At 43.8% G+C, this 17,407-nt stretch overlaps 2 protein-coding genes across 2 annotated transcripts in view; both read right to left on the reverse strand.

The window, feature by feature from the left end:
- CSUI_002681 (rna 2 - tpt1 family protein) overlaps window positions 1-11,601 on the reverse strand; it is an 11,775-nt gene extending 174 nt beyond the window's left edge. Inside the window, exons 1-4 of the mRNA XM_068062880.1 lie at window positions 4,052-11,601; window positions 2,162-3,146; window positions 1,282-1,451; window positions 1-642 (exon numbers count right to left, since the gene is read on the reverse strand). The exon at window positions 1-642 is cut by the window's left edge and continues 174 nt beyond it. Coding sequence (XP_067925144.1) covers window positions 139-642; window positions 1,282-1,451; window positions 2,162-3,146; window positions 4,052-9,772 — 7,380 coding nt within the window. The 5' untranslated portion in view covers window positions 9,773-11,601 and the 3' untranslated portion in view covers window positions 1-138. The remainder of the gene's footprint in view (window positions 643-1,281; window positions 1,452-2,161; window positions 3,147-4,051) is intronic.
- A 2,667-nt stretch (window positions 11,602-14,268) lies between these two features.
- Window positions 14,269-16,836, reverse strand: CSUI_002682 (smc n terminal domain-containing protein; the record flags this gene model as incomplete). Its single annotated transcript, XM_068062881.1, has 3 exons — window positions 14,269-15,219; window positions 15,817-16,148; window positions 16,761-16,836. 3 exons carry the CDS (start codon window positions 16,834-16,836, stop codon window positions 15,025-15,027), a joined length of 603 nt encoding a protein of 200 aa, XP_067925145.1. The 3' UTR covers window positions 14,269-15,024.
- Between the last annotated feature and the right edge of the window lie 571 nt (window positions 16,837-17,407).

Consider the following 17,407-nt stretch of genomic DNA (forward strand, 5'->3'; position numbering starts at 1 on the left):
GACACAGAGGAGGAGGAGGAGGAGAAAGAAGAAGAAAACGCAGAAGGAATGGCGACGCCGCGGAAGAGATTTTTCTTGTTCTTTTATATCTCCATTCTACTTCTGTGGGCCTTCTTCTTTTGCCTTTTCTCCCTCCTCTCACTTTTCTTTTTCTTCCTCCTCCTTCTCTTTAGTACTCTCTTCTTCTCGTCGGTTGTCTTGTTCTCTATCATGCTGCTGCTCATCATTCTTAGACTTGTTTCTCATCGACATCATCTTCTCTTTATCCTCCTGCTTCTCCTCTTTCACCCTCTTATTCCCCCCCGCCTCTCCCTCCTCTTCTTTCTTGTTCTCCCCCCTCTCATCCTTGGTCTCCCCCGCCTCTCCCTCCTCTTCTTTCTTGTTCTCCCCCCCCTCTTCATGGTGATCCTTGTCCCTCGTGTGGTGATTGCCTTGCAGTAAGAGAGCTTTCGTGGTTCGAGCTGTGTAGGGAGAGGCTTCCACTATACGCCGATCATGTAATAATTGCTTTTCATAGATCGAGTCGCTTCTCATCTCTAAGAGTTCATTCGATACTCGATCGTAATAGAGAGGAGTATAGTCTTTCCCGTCTTCAAAGAGAATCGCATCCCACTTCAAATGCTTTGCTAGCTTAAAGTACTTCTGAAAAGAAAGAAAGATTCAGAAAGAAAGGAGGAGAAGGAAGATTTGAAAGGAAAAAAGAAAAGAACCGGATATAGACATGAGAAACATCTACCGACATATCATCGCCTCTCCAACATAGAAGACGGAGCAGATACACATACACCGGTACACTGAGACATACATATCTAGCTAGAGAGACAGCGGCATCTAATTCTCTCTATAGATATAGAAGACGCAGAAGCATCTATCGCTAGTGTGAGGTGAGCACAGGAGATTCAAAAAGACTTTTTTGCATGATGTGACTGAGAGTGAAAGATCAAGAGAACCTCTTCAGATACTCTTTGCCTGTCCCCTCCGTTAAGGGCTTCTCCCCCCTCTTTCTTTTTCTTCTTCATCTCTCACATCTCATCTACGTTACCTGCTCCCATGATCCATCCTTACATACAAACATACATCCACGTCATCGCACGTACCTATATATATATATATATACATATATATGCACATATGTATACACATATATATGCACACCCATGTCACATGTAAACTCCCAGCTACATACGTATATATATATTTATATGTATGTCATGTAGACTATGGTTGTCTGATGTGACTTGCCCATGCAGAGCCGGCCTCGAGTGATCGAGGAAGACTTACAGGCATGAGTTTTCCTCGTATGCCCTCGGTGAGAATGACGTTGTTGTTGGAGAGAAAGAACCTTACACCATCCTTCATAGCTAGCTCTACATTGATGTAGATAGCCACCTCACTTGTTCTCCTCATCCCGCTCACCACCCCACACTCTGAGGGAAGACCGGGAGCGAAATCTGAGAGACAGAGAGATAGAGATAGAATGGACGAGAGAGAGAGAAAGACAAACAAGAAGCGGAAAAAAGAAGAAGAGGGTTAACTCTTGCAATAGAGCTAAGAAAAGCTTGTATTCTTCTGAGGATCACGTCACGATACATCGTCTGTTGCAAGAGCAAAAATCCTTCATCCGGTGTAGTTGCATGCACGCAACGGCTATACGTACACCTTGTATCTACGTGAATTCTATACAGTCATATACAGATATAAACAGATGAAGATGTATGTATATATATATATGGGTGTGAATAGATGAAAAGAGAGATATAGATACATCTGTACATAGACGCAGTTCAAGTGACGTATGGAATGCACCTAGATTTTGACAGGTCTTGTGTCACGGCAATTCATTGCCTTCTTTCCTAATGAAGCACCAAACAACGACATGCGAAGAACGTGCTTGAAAAGCAAAGAAGAACGAGAAGAGAAAGAAGCTAGCTCGATGTAACTACACACTCCCTTTCCATTCGACATAACAAAGCCTGAATCAACATACCACACATGATCTCTTCTTACGCCCTCCCCGAATATAAGCCGAACCCACAAGAAGAAGAACCCTCTTGGTAGGTAACCCGAGTCGTATTGTCATTCCGATACCTCCTGCGATAGATAGAATACAGATAGATAGATTGAAGATAGAAAGATCGATAGATATTTTGAGTTGACTTACGTATATGGTTTCGATGCATGCGGCTTAAACCGAGAGTTCTGATAGCTAGCCAATTTTTGAGATAGGTCCCATGGACGCATTTGGGGAGTTCAGAAGGGTCATGTATTCTTCGTAACAATAGCTCACTGCAGACATGTCTAATTGTATGTCCTTGGGTAGCTCGTATGAGCCATCTATCGCTGACTAGATCAGGAGTTGTGGATGAAGGAAAGGGAGGTGTATCTGCTAGGAAAGACGTGATATCTTCTATATACTTCTTGGGACACCACGCTGTCGAAGAAGATGAAACATCCCCAGCTGGAGAAGAGAACAACAGAGACGAAGAAGAAGAAGGTGACCTTCGAGCTCCCTCTTCATCCCGATAGTCCTTCTTCTCATCTCCTCTATGAATCCCCGGCGTCCCGAGAATCTGCTGATGTGCATGCGTTGGATCTAAGACAGGAAACACTTTCGCGGTCTTCGTCACATCTTGGACTCCCTCAGCAGGAGAAAAAGAAGAAGAAGAGTGCTTTTCTTTCTTCTCTCCTTCGGACCTTAGTGATCCAGAGAGGCGATCTTCTGCATCGCAGCTATCTTTCCTATCAACACGCAGAGATGCCACCTCAGACGTCTTTGAAAGGAAGCTATTATCCCCCTTTCGATTCTCTTGGTTCTTCTCGCTTATCGGGAATTCCTTCACAAGGTGTTGCTGATCATGATCTCTCTCTTTTCCTTGTGGTGTGTTCGACTCTGGTTTGCATGCACTGCTTTCATTCATATCAGGATCGACCCTCCCCCTTTCAGATGATCTGACGGATCCGCCATCCTCTTTCTCTGTGGATTGAGAAGAAGAGGAAGAAGAAGAAGAAGACGAGGAGGAGGGTGAAAAAGGCGGAATTTTCTGATTGTGATCGAGAACAGTCACTTGGAAATTTTCACCGATGCAGTCAGGTTCTGATGGGTCGTAACAGATCTCATACCTCCTCTTATAGTTCGATGCAACCACCTACAAGCAACAATACACAGATATATATATATATACGCCAATATACCACACATACACACATAAATATATATATATATACGCCAATATACCACACATACACACATCACGCATACATGAGAAACCATAGACATGAAGAGATAGATAGATAGATTAAAGATAGATAGATAGATTAAAGATAGATAGATAGAAAAATAAAGGAAATAGACTCATGCTCTCTTCAGGGTGTTATGATGTCCTCCACTGAGTATTCTGCATATATCTTTCTTTCTTTCTTTTAGTTTGGGATGACATTTACATCGCTAATACCCACAGAAATCCTCCCCGTATCGATGAAAGCAAAGATGTTCCGTAGGCATCGAAGCCAGCTTGTTCAAAACACACACTCATGTACTTGACTCACTGTAAAAGAGTGCGCTGGGCGACGTTGATCTATCTATCTATCTTTAATCTATCTATCTTTAATCTATCTATCTTTAATCTATCTATCTTTAATCTATCTATCTATCTTTAATCTATCTATCTATCTTTAATCTATCTATCTCTGTTGAGGCGAATTTCCCCGCTCTGACTTTCTAGGAATCTATTCTACCCGGTTCATTCTTAATCTTGTCTTCCTTCATCTTAAAATAAGATAAATATCGACACCCCTATATCTATACCTCTGCGTTTACACCTGTATCCACCTATATACATATATATATCGGTGAAACACGCGCATGACTGAGTAAGACGTTTAGCCTCAGTCCAAGAAAAGATCTCTGTCTCTATACCTACAAGTCTCTCTCTATGCATATAGACAGAGGGAGATCTCCATATAGATATGTATGTATATCAGAGAGAAAGACTTTTTGAAGATGTCTAAGAAGGTGAGAGAGTATAGAGAGACATAAAGGAGAGGAGCTTACTAGATAGATTTCTTCCCAGGTGACTCCTCGCATGCAATCGAGTTCAAGTAACTGCCGTATCCGAACATAACCGTCTTCTCTCATAGGAAGTTTGAAAAGAGGCGCGCCATGTCTCAAGATGAAATTCAGCTTCTTGATCAGAAGATAACTTCTTCTCTCGAAAGGGACACGACCCTCCGAGAACCCTAACGTATTTGGACTACTGCTATGACTCCCACTACTCGCACTACCACTATGACCTCCATGATGCGAAGAAGACGATGAAGAAGAAGAGAAAGAAGAGAAAGACAGTTTTACTCCTCCCCCTCCTTGCCCTTGTCCTGCAGTTACTTGAGAAGTGCAACCTTCATGACTTGGAGCACCTTTCGATTCTTCATCGTGAAGAGCTTGCGTTTTAGTAGAAGGGTCTTTTCCCTTGTCATCCGAAGGCTTCATAGACGATCGATCTCTCTCTTCTTCTTCTTCCCTTTCTCGGGATTTCATTCCTTCAGTCCCACCTGTCTTTCTCTCAGAAAGAGCAAGACTCCCCTCCGGAAAAGAAGAAGAGAAAGAAGAAGAGGAAGAGCTCTCCGTTTCTTTATTTTTGTGTGGATGAGGATGACGATGTCTTCTTGTCTCTGAGAAGACGGCTTTAGCACGCGAAGGAGGTAGACAAGTAGGAGGAGGGGGGGGGAGAATAAACCCCCCTATGCTTACAATGGAAGCCGACGACGGGAGTGATCGAGATTTCGTATACGCTTCTCTTGCACCCTGAGGAGACTCTCCTGGACTTCTACTCTGTGACTTAAAGGAAGAAAAACGAAAGAAGGTCTCTTTGTCCCTCCTATCAGTCTTCTCCTCCTTCTCCTGTTCTTCTTCTTCTCGGTGCTGTTTCTTCTCCTCTTTATCTTGCAGGCTTTCCGATGCATGTCTATCGCTAGCTACGGCCATCCTGGCTTCTCGAACATGTCGATGCTGAGTGTCTTCCTTCATATGGCCGCTAGCTCGACTGCTCTTCTCTTCTTTCCTATTCTCTTCCCCTTCTTCATTCTCGGACTTCCTCATATTACCACCTTCCTCATCTTGACCTTCCTTTCTTATCCTACTGCTTCTGCTGTCTCGAGACCTCTCTCCCTCTCCTCCCTCTACCTCAACATGGAGATGCCGGGTACACACGCGTGTCTCGTCGCGTTGCTGGGAAGGAGTAGAAATAAGTCGATGATCGCCGTCACGACCTTCATTATCATCGCTGCTACTGTTGCGACTGCTAGCTGATCTGTCTCGTTGTCTCGAAGACCTACTAGCTAGCTCTCCTTCTCCGCCTTCTTCTCCTCCCCCTACTTCTATCTCTCCAGCTACAAGAATCGGTGAGGCTGTATATGCCGTTGTACTTCCCGATGCCGGAGAAGACGATGAGGAAGGATTGACGAGGAATCCTGCGTCTCTTTCGTGCTCTCTGTCGCTACCTCTCCTCTCTTGACTTGCTGAAGCATACATCCTGTCTGAAGGCCCTGGCCATGGCTGTGTGTTCGCATGCAACGTATAGCAACTTTCCCTTGCTATAAAACTCGCTTTACATAACGATGAGGAAAAAGAAGAAGAAGAAGTTCTATCTCCTGTATTTTGGTCATTCCTTCCTTCTATCTGTTCATGTTCTTCGACAGCTTCTTTCTCTTCTTCTCTTCCTTCACCTCCTCTTTCGTCTTCTTCTTCTCTTCCTGCTCGCAGATCCTTCTTTCTTCCTATCTCACCTCCGCACTTGCAACACGTCGATTTCCCCCCGAGAGCTTCTGACTGACGGCTCAACTCTTTCAAGCCGATCGGAGAAACGTCAATAGAAGGAAGACAAGAAGAAGCACCATCATCATTAGCAGCACTCGCTTTCTCTTCTTCTTCCTCTTCTCGGCATTTCCTTGTTCTCCTTCGACTTCTACTGAGCTTCTTCTTCACCATTGGCCTGTATGTCGATCTCTCTGCCATATTATCTCCTTGCGTCTCATTCAAGCTTGAAGAAGAGACATCGAGAACCACATGGATAGAAGAAGAAGACGAAGAGACAGGATGAAGGGGTGTGGTATCTCGATTTGATAGGCGTCTCCCCTCCTCAATTTGGTCTTCTTCACCATCCTCATCACTTCTGTCTTCTTCAAATCGTCCATTTCCTCGTCCAACATCTTCTCTCTTTCTACACTTCTCATGAAGATCTTCCTGGCCTTCTTCCTCGTTACCTTCCTCCTTATCTGCTTCTTCTTCTTCACGACTTGGCTGACCCGATGAAATAGACTCTTCATCTTCTTCATCTCCCCCTTCATCTTCTCTATCACCCTCTCGAGCTTTTCCTGCTTTCTCTTCAGCGACAGCAGCCGCATAGAAAGCCTCATCGTCATTTTTTCCTGCATGGAGACCTTTCTTCACAGTCTTCTCACTTCCTTTCTTTCGGCTACTGCTGCTTTGCTCTGAGCGATCGACGCCTCCTAGTGGTTCTCCTTGCCCCGGACATGAGCACGCACCACCCCCCGTGTCTCCTTCTTCTCTCTCGTCTCGTCGTTTTCTTCCTTCTTCCGAGGGGACAGTCGCATGAATACTTTCTCTTCCTTGACTGTTGACAACAGACGAAGGGATTGAAAGACTAGATAGATGGCCACTTGAGCTACTGCCTGGGAGATGGCGCAATGGAGAAATCTTCCTCTCTTCTTTCTTCTCCTCTCCTGAAGACCCACTTGCCACATCAATCTCTGCATGCGCTGCTGTCGAGTGTCTCCGTTGTCCCTTTCGGTGTAATGAAGAAGTAGAGGGAGGAGGAGGAGGACAAGGAAGAGGTAGATAGGAGGCTGATGATGACGCTACTGCTGAGGAAGAGAAGCAAGAAGATCTTCCCGTCATTTGAATATCTTCTTTTTCTTCCTTTCTTCGAGGGTGCTGTCCTTCGAACACATCATCTCCCCCAGCTCCTTCTTGCTCTGGCGAGACAGGCCTCTTCATCGTCGTCTTCTCTTCTTCGCCACCCTCTTCGGAGATTCTTCTCTCTTCCCCCCTTGCTGATAGAAGCTCACCCGGGCCACTCGCAGCAGCTACATGAGCTGCAACGGCCGTCACTGCTAAAGCCTTAACAGGATGATTCTCATCCGGATGACACACAGCTTTACGGAAAAGGTTATGCACGTCTACTTCTTCTTCATCTTCTGCTCTCTCCTTCTTCTGTATTGCATGATGGTCGTTCTTCTTTCCTCTCTTTTCTTCTTCTTCTTCTCGCTCATTGTCTTGGCGACAGAATAGAGAGCCATAGTTCTTGTCCTCTTCTCCAACACTGAGATGTCTACCCCCTTTCTTTGACTTCTCAGGAACATCACCTTGCTCGTCTTTCTCTTCTTCCTTTCCTCTCTTCTCTCTCCCGCTCTCTTTGAAGAGAGATAAACGGCCACTCCGCTCTTCTTCGGCTAAGTCTTTCGCAGCAGGGAGAAGAAGTACAGCCCAACTACTATCTTCCTCGGGAGGTAACGCAGGCGGGAGAGGCTTTGCGATTTCGGCTAAGGAGAGATCTTGTCCCGCAGGCAGAGGGGGAGGTAAAGAAAGAGGAAGAAGAAAGCCTTCATCATGCTGGTCTTCTTCTTCTCTTCTTCCCTCTTCTCTACCGCCACCTTCTCCAGGTAAAGGTAAGCTCGCATTGGGAAAATTCTCATCGGCTTGTTCCACACCTGCGTGCGTCTGCTGTAAGAGGACGGAGCCCCCACGAGGAGAAAAGAAAGAAGAAGAATTCAAACCACTAGCAGAAGAAGAAGGAGAAGAGGGAGAAACCCCGAGATTCGTACACCGATCTTCATCTTGAGTTCGATATGAAACAGAAGCTAACTTCTTTTCTTCTTCTTCTTTGTGAAGATGATGAGAAGAAGAAGGAGATTCGCTCCGATCTTCCTCTTCTTCCTCTTCAACGTCAGAGAATCTTCCTCTATAATGCCCTTGGTAACCTTCCAAGTCTGTAGAGGCGGCGCACCATATGGCCGTCGCTGTCTTCGAAGACAGGCTCATCCCCTTCCCTTCTCTTCCTCTCTCGACTGCGACCTTCTTTCTTTCAGGTGCTTTGTTCTCTTTCGCAGGAAAGGAAGAGATTCCTAGTAAGCTTCTCTCTCCTCCTGGATGACCTCTCGAGACTTCTCTTCCAGCGACAGACATCTCCATCTTGTCTTCTTGTCCTTCTTCACCTTTCTTTCTTTCCTCTGCTTGCTCGTTACCGTCTTCCATGTCCTCTCTTCTTCGTTCTTCTTCTTCTCCTGCTTCTGTTCTCTCCTTTCTTACTTCTCCCCCTTCTCCTAACATCCCCAAGAGACTACTCCTTGCCCCTTTCTCCCCCCCCTCTCTCTTCTTCTCCCTCCTTCTATCATCCTGCCGGCCTCCTTCTTCTTGTTTACCAACATGAAGAGATAGACAACTCTCAGCATGCACAGACGAAGAAGATGAAGGGTTATTCTCTTCTTCTTCCTCCTCTTCTTCCTCTTCTTTCAACTGCTGTTCACGTAATCCAGCTGCTCTCCGAGGTCCTAAGACTCGCGTATTCATTGTGAGCTTACATGAAGAGGGCGTAGATACAAAAGAGAGAGCTCCTAGCATGTTTCTTTGGCTCAAATCCACTCCACGATGGACCCCCCCCTCTCCCCTTACGCCAAAGCTCCTTCCATTTCGACCTTTCTCTTTACTCATACATGACGAAGAAGAAGAAGAGATTCCCGAGGGGAAGGGAAGGTCATGTTCTTCTTCTTCGTGTTGAGGAGACTTGTGAGCTAGAAGAGTACGAGGAAATTCATCGGGAGGAGAGGAGAATCGATGCCCTGCTAAAGGGTGAGAGAACAAATGAGATCGACAACTCCCACCCCCTCCTCCTGCATTTCCTACAAAGCCAGGTGTATGTACACCTGCTGAAAGATCACAGATAGGACTTCTCTCTTCACCTAGGGGTGTATTGCAACAGCGTGCGGCTTCACGTTGAAGTAAAGCAAGAAGATGAGGCGACGGAGTTGAAAGAAACCAACGAGGATGATGAGAAGGAGGAGAAGAAGAAGAAGGTCTCTCACCTTTCTGGACCAGAGAGGTAGATGGCGAAGAAGATGTGACGGAACGGGTTGGAGGAGCAGGAGGTGAAAGAGAAGAAGAAGGTGCAGCAGGAGGAGGACAGCTCCGTGAAGAGAGAGGAAATGTGTTATGTCCTTCATTGGTATCACGGTCTTCTTCTTCTTCGTCTTCGTCTGTTTCATTCTTTTCATCTTCTTTCGTGGCACCAGGATGACGAGATTTCTCTAAGGATCTCCTCCTTCCAGTAAACGTCTTCTCGAGAGAGGAATCATGAGGGGACGACGAAGAAGAGGAAGAGGAAGAAGCAGAAGAGACATCGTGGCTAGCTAACGACTCGGAGACACTCGACGTTGTAGGCTGCGCGTCAGATGAAGAGATCACGTAGTCATCAGGCTGTCTCTTCTCTTCTACAGATTTCTCCATATCATTCTGCTGAGGAAGCAAAGAAGAAGAAGAACTCGATGTGGGAGCTGGGACAAAAGGAGACGAAGAAGTAGAAGAGATGATACAAGAGTGAGAAGAAGAAGAAGATGATGGAGGAGAGGAGGAGGGTCTGGTGTTTAGAGAATGTAGACTGTCGTGGGGATTTCTATGCTGTTCCGAAGAGAGATCTAGAGATGAAGATGAAGGTACCAAGGAAGAGGATGGTGAAGAAGAAGAAGAGAGAGATCTTTCCATGAGGACGTCGTGTAGAATCCCTTCTCTCTTCTCTCTCTCTTTCTTTCTTTCTCTCTCGCTCTCTCTTCAGTAGAAGACTGAAGAATGATGGACCCTAGTTACCCTACTTTACATACACCTACACATACACACCGTCCGCTCTTAGAGAAGAAGAAGAAGAAGAAAGACGACCGGATACTGAGAGAAACAACTAGCGAAGAGCAAACCAAACAAGAAAGGATCGTAGAAGAAATGTCACTTTCTCAAAACGTGATCGCCTACACGTACCTACTGCTTTAACCCCCGTCAATGAGGTAAAGCTCCCCGCTTCTTCTCATACTGAAGAACGCGCAGCAGCCGTAGAAGAAAGGGTCCTCGTCTTATACTCGGGTTAAGGCCGAACCTCTCAGTGCCTCGATCATTCTCTGGATACTCAAACGAATCGTAGACGAAAGGAAACAAAGGCTTCTGTTGAAGAAGAAGAAGAAGTCAGAAGAGAAGAAGAAGAAAAGAAAAAACAATGGCTGGCTAGGTGCGAAGAAATGCGAAAGAAAAACCAAACAAAGTGTGCGGTGACACAAACTGGGCTTTTACTTTGTCCCGAAGACAAAGAAAGAAGGAAAGAGAGATGCAGAAAGGAAAAAAGAAAGAAAGAAAGAGGATTTGGGTGTTATGAAGAAACCGAAGAAGGACGCGGAGAAGTTTTACCAAAAAGAATGGAGTACGGAAAGTGGAAAGAGATCAAGAGAAGAGAATCGTCCGCAGAACTTGGAAAGATAGACAAACCAGATGCAAAAAGAGAGAGAAATAAAGACGGAAAAAAGAAAGAAACCAAGAAACGAACCGAAATGGCGACTCGAGGAGAAAAGAGATGATGGGCTGTGAAGAACGGCCGTAGCTGCTGCACGCGATGGATGAATGAACGAAAAAAGGAGAAAGACTTTGAATTGAAAAAGTCCAGAAAGAAGAAAGGCGAGAGAATGGCGAGCGTTGGTTGCATGGGCAAAAAGCCCAGGTGAGAAGCTTTGAATAGAAAGAAAGAAAGGACAAATCTAACTTTCTTTGGTGTGCCGAGGGCTTTCCTGACCTCGAAGGGGCTTGGAAAAGACAAGAAAAGAGAGAAAAAGCATGAGAAAAGCAAGGAAAGATGAAAAAGAGAAAGAAGGGGAGACCTTACTTTAGTTCGAAGGACCAAAAAAGAAGAAACGGTACGTCTATTATTCACGTCTTTCTCTTTGACAGGTAAGAGGAACCCCCAAAGTTCTCTTGTGACGATGTGAAGAATCAGAAGAAGACGAAAATGAGGAGCTTTGAGTGACTAAATTTCCCTGAAATAGAGAGAGAAAAAAGAAAAGAAGAAGCTGAAGACTAGATATCTTCATATCAAGACATCATCCTACTTCATTCTGCGCGAGAAAAAAAAAAAACTGAAGAGGAGAAGACTTCTTCGGTCTAACCTCCTAGTCCGATGAGATAAACAAGATGAATTAATGAGCTGCCTCGACAACACAATTTTGCTTCTTCCCGTGTTTCTTCAGTTCAAAAAGTTAAAAGAAAGCGAACGTCAGCCTAGTTGGATGGAAGAAACGACATAAAGAAGAGGAGCTGCCGCAGCAGGAAGTGACGGAAGACCATGAAGTTGCTCAAGGTTTACGAACGAGGGAATCTAGAGCATCTTTTCATGTTTAGATTCCTTCTTGGCTCTCTCTTTTCTCCCTTCTTCTTTTTCTCCCTTTCTGTGTTCTCACTTTTCTCTTCTCAAAACGGAGCTAGAGATGGACGAGCATGGATAGTAGAAGCATCTGTGTCATTCAGTCAGAGGTCAAATCAAGTCAAGACGTAGCCCCTCACCCCCGAACGACTTCATTCATTCATCGACTTTTCTTTCCTTTTCCTCCATCACCAACCACACCCTCGATCCACCCACCTGGCACAAAAAAGAAGAAAAAAATACACCTTCTCATTCACATGTCTCCGTATGCTTCATCCATTTAGTTATTTATCAGTCGATTCTTGCACTTCAATCAATGATGTTCCTTCAGTTCCTTACTCAACTCATTTGTTTCGTCAGTGGTCACGCAGAGAACATGTCTTTCTGTGTCTCTCAAGGGCAACGAGGAAAAAAAGAGGGGGAAGGCGGCGGCAAGATTCACGTGTGCTTTTCTGGAGAATGAAAGAAAGAAAGAAAGGTTCCACCGAGCCAAGGAACGACTCTTTTCCTAGTCACTTAAACGGTGAAGAAACCCCCACGACTGTAGACCAGGGGGATGAAGCCACAAAAGAAGGAAAAGGAGGATAGCAACACCTCTTTATAGCATACGCTCGTCTTCCCTGGTTGAAAATGAGAAAGAAAGAGAGATCATACAGAGAGATAATAGAGAGAGAGATTGCACAGTAGGAGATAGACGCATAGGCCAATATCTGTATGTGTTCTCTATAGGCACAAACTAGCTTATCTCACACAAGCTTCTTATCCCTAGGTACCATCTATCTCTCTATTATGAATAGACGTAGTCTCTTTTCTTCTTTACAAGATCCCCTCTCTTTCCTTCCTCTTACTTTTCCCGTGAAGATAGAGATGTATGTGCATGTCGCAGGAAGTTTCTATCCTCTCACTGTCTCTCTTCGCACTTCACAGCCCTTGAAACTTCGTCTTTCAGTGATATAGGCACCAAGCTATCTACATCAAATTAGAAAACGCATCTTCTTCATTCTATCTTAATGCGGAGATATCTGATCCTGAAAGAGGAAAAAGAAAAAGGAAACCTCTCCTATTCAAGAGAAGACCGCATCTCCTCTCCTCTCCGGTTTGCACCTTTTGAGGCTGCCCTTTCTCTCTATTGGTTCGACTCTCTTTATCCCTTTCTCTCTCTTTTTGTTTCTCCTTATCCCGTTCTCCTCGTTTCTTTCTCCCTCTTTCTCTTTCCTACCTGCTCTGCAGTTGGGGCAGAACGAGAGAGAGATATAGGAAATCCGTAGAGGAAAACTCAACAAGGCTTTCTCGATGCCATCCTTCTATTTTTCTAACAGAATACGATAGAGAAACACCACAATCCAAGTCATGAGTTTGTTTCCTCTTGGCCGATCTTTTTCTATCTACCTACCTCTGATCTACCTATCTATCTATCTATTTCCCTATCTTTCGTCTACCTATCTATCTACTACTTTATCGAAGCATTGAAAGAGAACAGGGGACGGGAGAGATCAACTCCCTCTCTACGTCTCCTTGAGACAGAAAGTAAAGAATTAAATGATTGACCTGAGTGAGCGAACTCACTCCAATCTTCCCCGGCTTCGTAGTCGCGGGGTGGTCTTCTTTTCCTTTCTTTCTTTTGCTCTACACAAGGGTAGCTCTCGTAAACAGAGAGCGACAATGCACGCATGCATGGAGTCTTCTTTAATATCCGTCATTAGCCTGTTCATCATCCATAGATGAACTTCTTCTTCTTTAGCGTCAACTTCCTTGACTTCGTCTGTTGTTCTTCCTACACTTCTTCTCCATGTAAAGCATCCGACTACTACTCTCAATCGAAGGGTTACTGATACGAACAGTCTCTTTCTTCGATTTCATCCAAACACCCGATCTGAAGCTATGTGACCTATAGACATAGATAGAAATACATAGATACAGATAGATAGATAGATAGATTAAAGATAGATAGATAGATAGGTAGGTAGATAGGTATGTACAGATCTGTATATGGAGAGGGATAAACGTATTTCATGTATGCTATGAGCGAAATGCTGTGTGTGTGTATGAACACGTTCGGTTTTCCGATTCAGTGTAGAGACACAGAGGGATCTTGTCCATCATTATGGCGGAATGCATGACGTTTCTTTCTTTTTCTTCTTCTCTTCCTCCTACAACTCTCTATTGCTCTACGCACACCCTTATGATTTGGGTACATATTAACCCGTGCCTCTCTACGCCTTCTTCTACCCTTTCTTTATATTGATCATCTGCTACGTAGAAGGACGAAGAGATGCAGAATCCTCACCCCTCTAGACTTTAACTACCTATTAGGCAGGAAAACGCAGCCTTTCCTAGCGTTAAGAAAGAAAGAAAGAAACTCCGCTCAGCTTGTTACCGTTCCACATAGTCATCTATAAGAGACATCCCTATACATAGGCAGACATATACCTATCTCTCTATCTTTCATCTACCCATCTATTCTTCATTTACTTACACATCCTCGGTCTATCTTGATCTCTCTCAATCTTTACTCTAGCTCCTATCTATCTATCTATCTATCAGTCCATCTATCTATGTCTCTCTTGCCTACAGAGAAAGAAAGCTTCTTTCTATACAAGTATGCGAGCATCGTACTAGATCTCTCAGAAAGCACATGAACTGCCTTTCCATTTCTCTTACTCAAGCGGGAGTTTTCTTCTTTCTTTTTCTTGCGATAGAAAGATTCCTTCTTCATTTTTCCTTTCTCTTCACTTAAAGTGCCATCTAGCCTTATCTATAGACAGCCTCTGCAAAAGAAAAGAAACCACTCCTGCGGAAGATTTTCACCCCTTTTTACTCCTTCAAAGAAGAAGAATGGAGAAGCTTCTTGGCGAAAAAGTCAATTGCATGCGTGAATGCATGCAATCCAACACTGATGCCTACTATGGGGGGGGATGATGCCAATAGTGATGAGAGAGGAGGAACACAGAAGTAAGAAGAAGAAGAAGAAAGCTTTCTGATCTTCCATAAAAGAAAGAATGAAAAATGAGAAGAAGAACAACTGCCTCGGTCTTTTTCTCAAGTACGACCCAAGCAATACACTTCACATCTTGAAAGAAACTAGGCCTCTCCTACAGAAAGCACGTCTAGTCTTAAGCATTCTACATAGCCAAAAGAAAGAGAAAGAAAGAAAGAAAAGGGAGACATATGGTGTTTCAGCTGCATTCTTGTATTATAAGAGATGAAGGTTCTAAAGATATAATAGGAAACTGGATGATAACGAAGAAAAAGAAGAAAAGGCAGAAGGAACGACTCCTATACATCTTAGTCCTTCTTCTTCTTCCTCCTCTTCTCTCTGCCTTTGGGGAGATGTAGAAAGACTTGAAGAAGAATAGACAATAGCGATCTAGATCGAGTCAAGATAGATAGATCGAAAGTCTATCAAAGATAGACATGTAGATAGATAGTGAATAGATTGAAGATAGACATATTAGAGATGGATAGATGGTAGATTCAAGATCGACAAATAGACAGGAAGTCTATCAAAGACAGATTTAGATAGATAGACCCAAGAGAGAAAGAAGAGTTTTCCCCCTTTCTTTTAGAATCCTTGTAATTCACAAGAAGAAATGCGTGAGTCCCCATTAAGAGTTTTATGAATCTTAAAGAACTTGTCACATAGGCCGTGTCGAGATAGCTGCATTACAAAGTGCTCGTCATGCGTGATGAGAATAAGCTGGAAACTCTCACTCCCTCGCCGCGCTTCAACTAAAGCCGCTAAAGCTCTCGCTAAACTCTGCCATCCCACACACAAAGCACATCATACATATCAACACCGTAGAGAGAGATAGATTACAGATAGATAGATTAAAAGTAGGTAGATTAAAGGTAGGTGGATAGACAGATAGATGGGTAGATAGATATAGATATAAATGTAGATAGACAGAGAGGAGCGATTCATCGAAGAAGAATTTGGAAGATGGAGAGTAATTCTTTGAATGAACTATTGCATGCCTAATGCAGTATTTATTCTCCAAGAGCTTATGTTGTGTTGCCTACACGTAGAAGGGCATTCCTCATCTTCCTCTTCATTCCCGTCAACCCAAGCTCAAACCCTACATACAGGACGTCTGCTCCTCTCTCTCCATACACACATACACATAGCGAAAGAGAAAGAGAAAACAGAGAAATAAAAAAGAGAAAGAAAGAAAGAGTGGGAAAGAAAGAAAGAGAGAATGAATCAGCTTCATCTTTTCTGCGTCGCTTTGGCACCTTATCCTCCTTCTCATGGTGAGTTATCATGTAGTGTGACTGTCTGTCTATCCATGAAGACAAAGAGAAAGAGAGAGAGAAAGAGAGAGCGAACGGTTTATGAGATGTTCATCTTTTTTACCTCGCAATTGTATCGATCAAGATTCGTCGTTGGTTCGTCTAGCGCTAAGACACCGCAGTGTATACAGAACGTTTCAGCTAGCGCTAGCCGGATGATGATAGACGCCAAGACCTTCTGTCCCGCCGAGCATCGGCCTCGCATTTCGAGCTCGACCTCTCCCTTGACGAGAACAACGCGATAGTTGTACGACCTTTGACCTGCTGCTGATACAGCGCCAGTAGAACTCCCCAATGATACACCCCCTTCATCTTCTCCTCCTGCGGCTTTCTTTCCAAAGATAGACAGATTTCCTGAGATTTCTTTCTGGGCTTCTTCCTCTGTATCTGAGCGGACTGTAAAGAAGGATAGGAGAGAGTCGATCGACTCTTAAGAAATAGAAAGGAGATAGAGCTCTACGTCTATGCCGACTTTGATAGACACAGGAGATAAAGAGAAGAGAGGAAGAAAGAAGATGGCTGAGAAGAAACGTCGTCTACCAGTTGCTTTTCTATTGTAAAAGAAAAGAGATGTCTTCCTTCTCTTTCCTGGCACTTCCTCCTGAGAGCCCTACGACTCCTCGTGCTAGTACTACTACTAGTAGTAGTACTGCTAGATGTACAACATATACCTGTCTGTGCATGAAATACCTTCCAAGGACAAGAAAAGGAAGAAGAAGAAGAAGAAAGAACGTAACAGAGTCTTCGGTCTACAGAAAACACGAACGGAGAAAGAGAAAGAAAAGGAATCCACGAGTCACGAGATATCTAGATATGTATGTAAGAATGTGTAGCTACATATTCACCTTTGCCGCTATGATCTGCTTGTGTAGATGTGGTCGGAGAGATATCTCGAGATGTATATACATGCATGCATAGAGACAGAGAGAGAAACACATACTTATCCCATACGTATATATATCTATATATACCTATCTCTATATCTATCAATGTCTATAGTAAGCTTACTTGCAATATAATCGATATCGTGTCCAGTGTACATAGTCTGCCAGAGCTCCTTCATCGTCGCATTCACACTCTTCATCTTTTGGATTTCATTCATCCAGAAAAAAAGAAAGAGCAAGAAAGAAAGATTGAGAAACAGTGAGAAAGAAGAACATACACACTTCTTAAAGGATAGATAGATAGATAGATAGATTAAAGCTAGATAGATAGATTAAAGATAGATAGACTAAAGACAGATAGATTAAAGATAGGTAAAAAGTTGATCGATGGATGAAGAAGAGCAGCATTCTGCCTGTGTAGTTTCCCTATCAATTCGTCAGATCGCAGACACATCTCTCTTTTCATAGGAAGATAAAAAGACACATGGAGAGGTGGAGATAGCTATCAACAACGTGAAAGAGGAAGAAAGATAGATACATAGATAGAAAACAAGAAGAAGACGGAGGTGTATGTACACTTCACTGTCACCTTCTTCGAGAAGTTCTCTTCCTCCAGTTCTCGCGATTTTCCTGGAATGATGCGATAAAGACACAGAAGATCTCTTTTCTTTGCTTTATCTTATGTCTCTTCTTTTCTTTCACTCCGTCTTTTCTCCGATGCTCCATTCTGTCTTTTTCTTTCTTTCTTTCATTCGTTTTCTTCTTTCTTCT

The sequence above is a fragment of the Cystoisospora suis genome (genome assembly GCF_002600585.1).
Source record: "Cystoisospora suis strain Wien I chromosome Unknown contig_1107, whole genome shotgun sequence".
In the NCBI taxonomy this organism is placed as follows: domain Eukaryota; phylum Apicomplexa; class Conoidasida; order Eucoccidiorida; family Sarcocystidae; genus Cystoisospora; species Cystoisospora suis.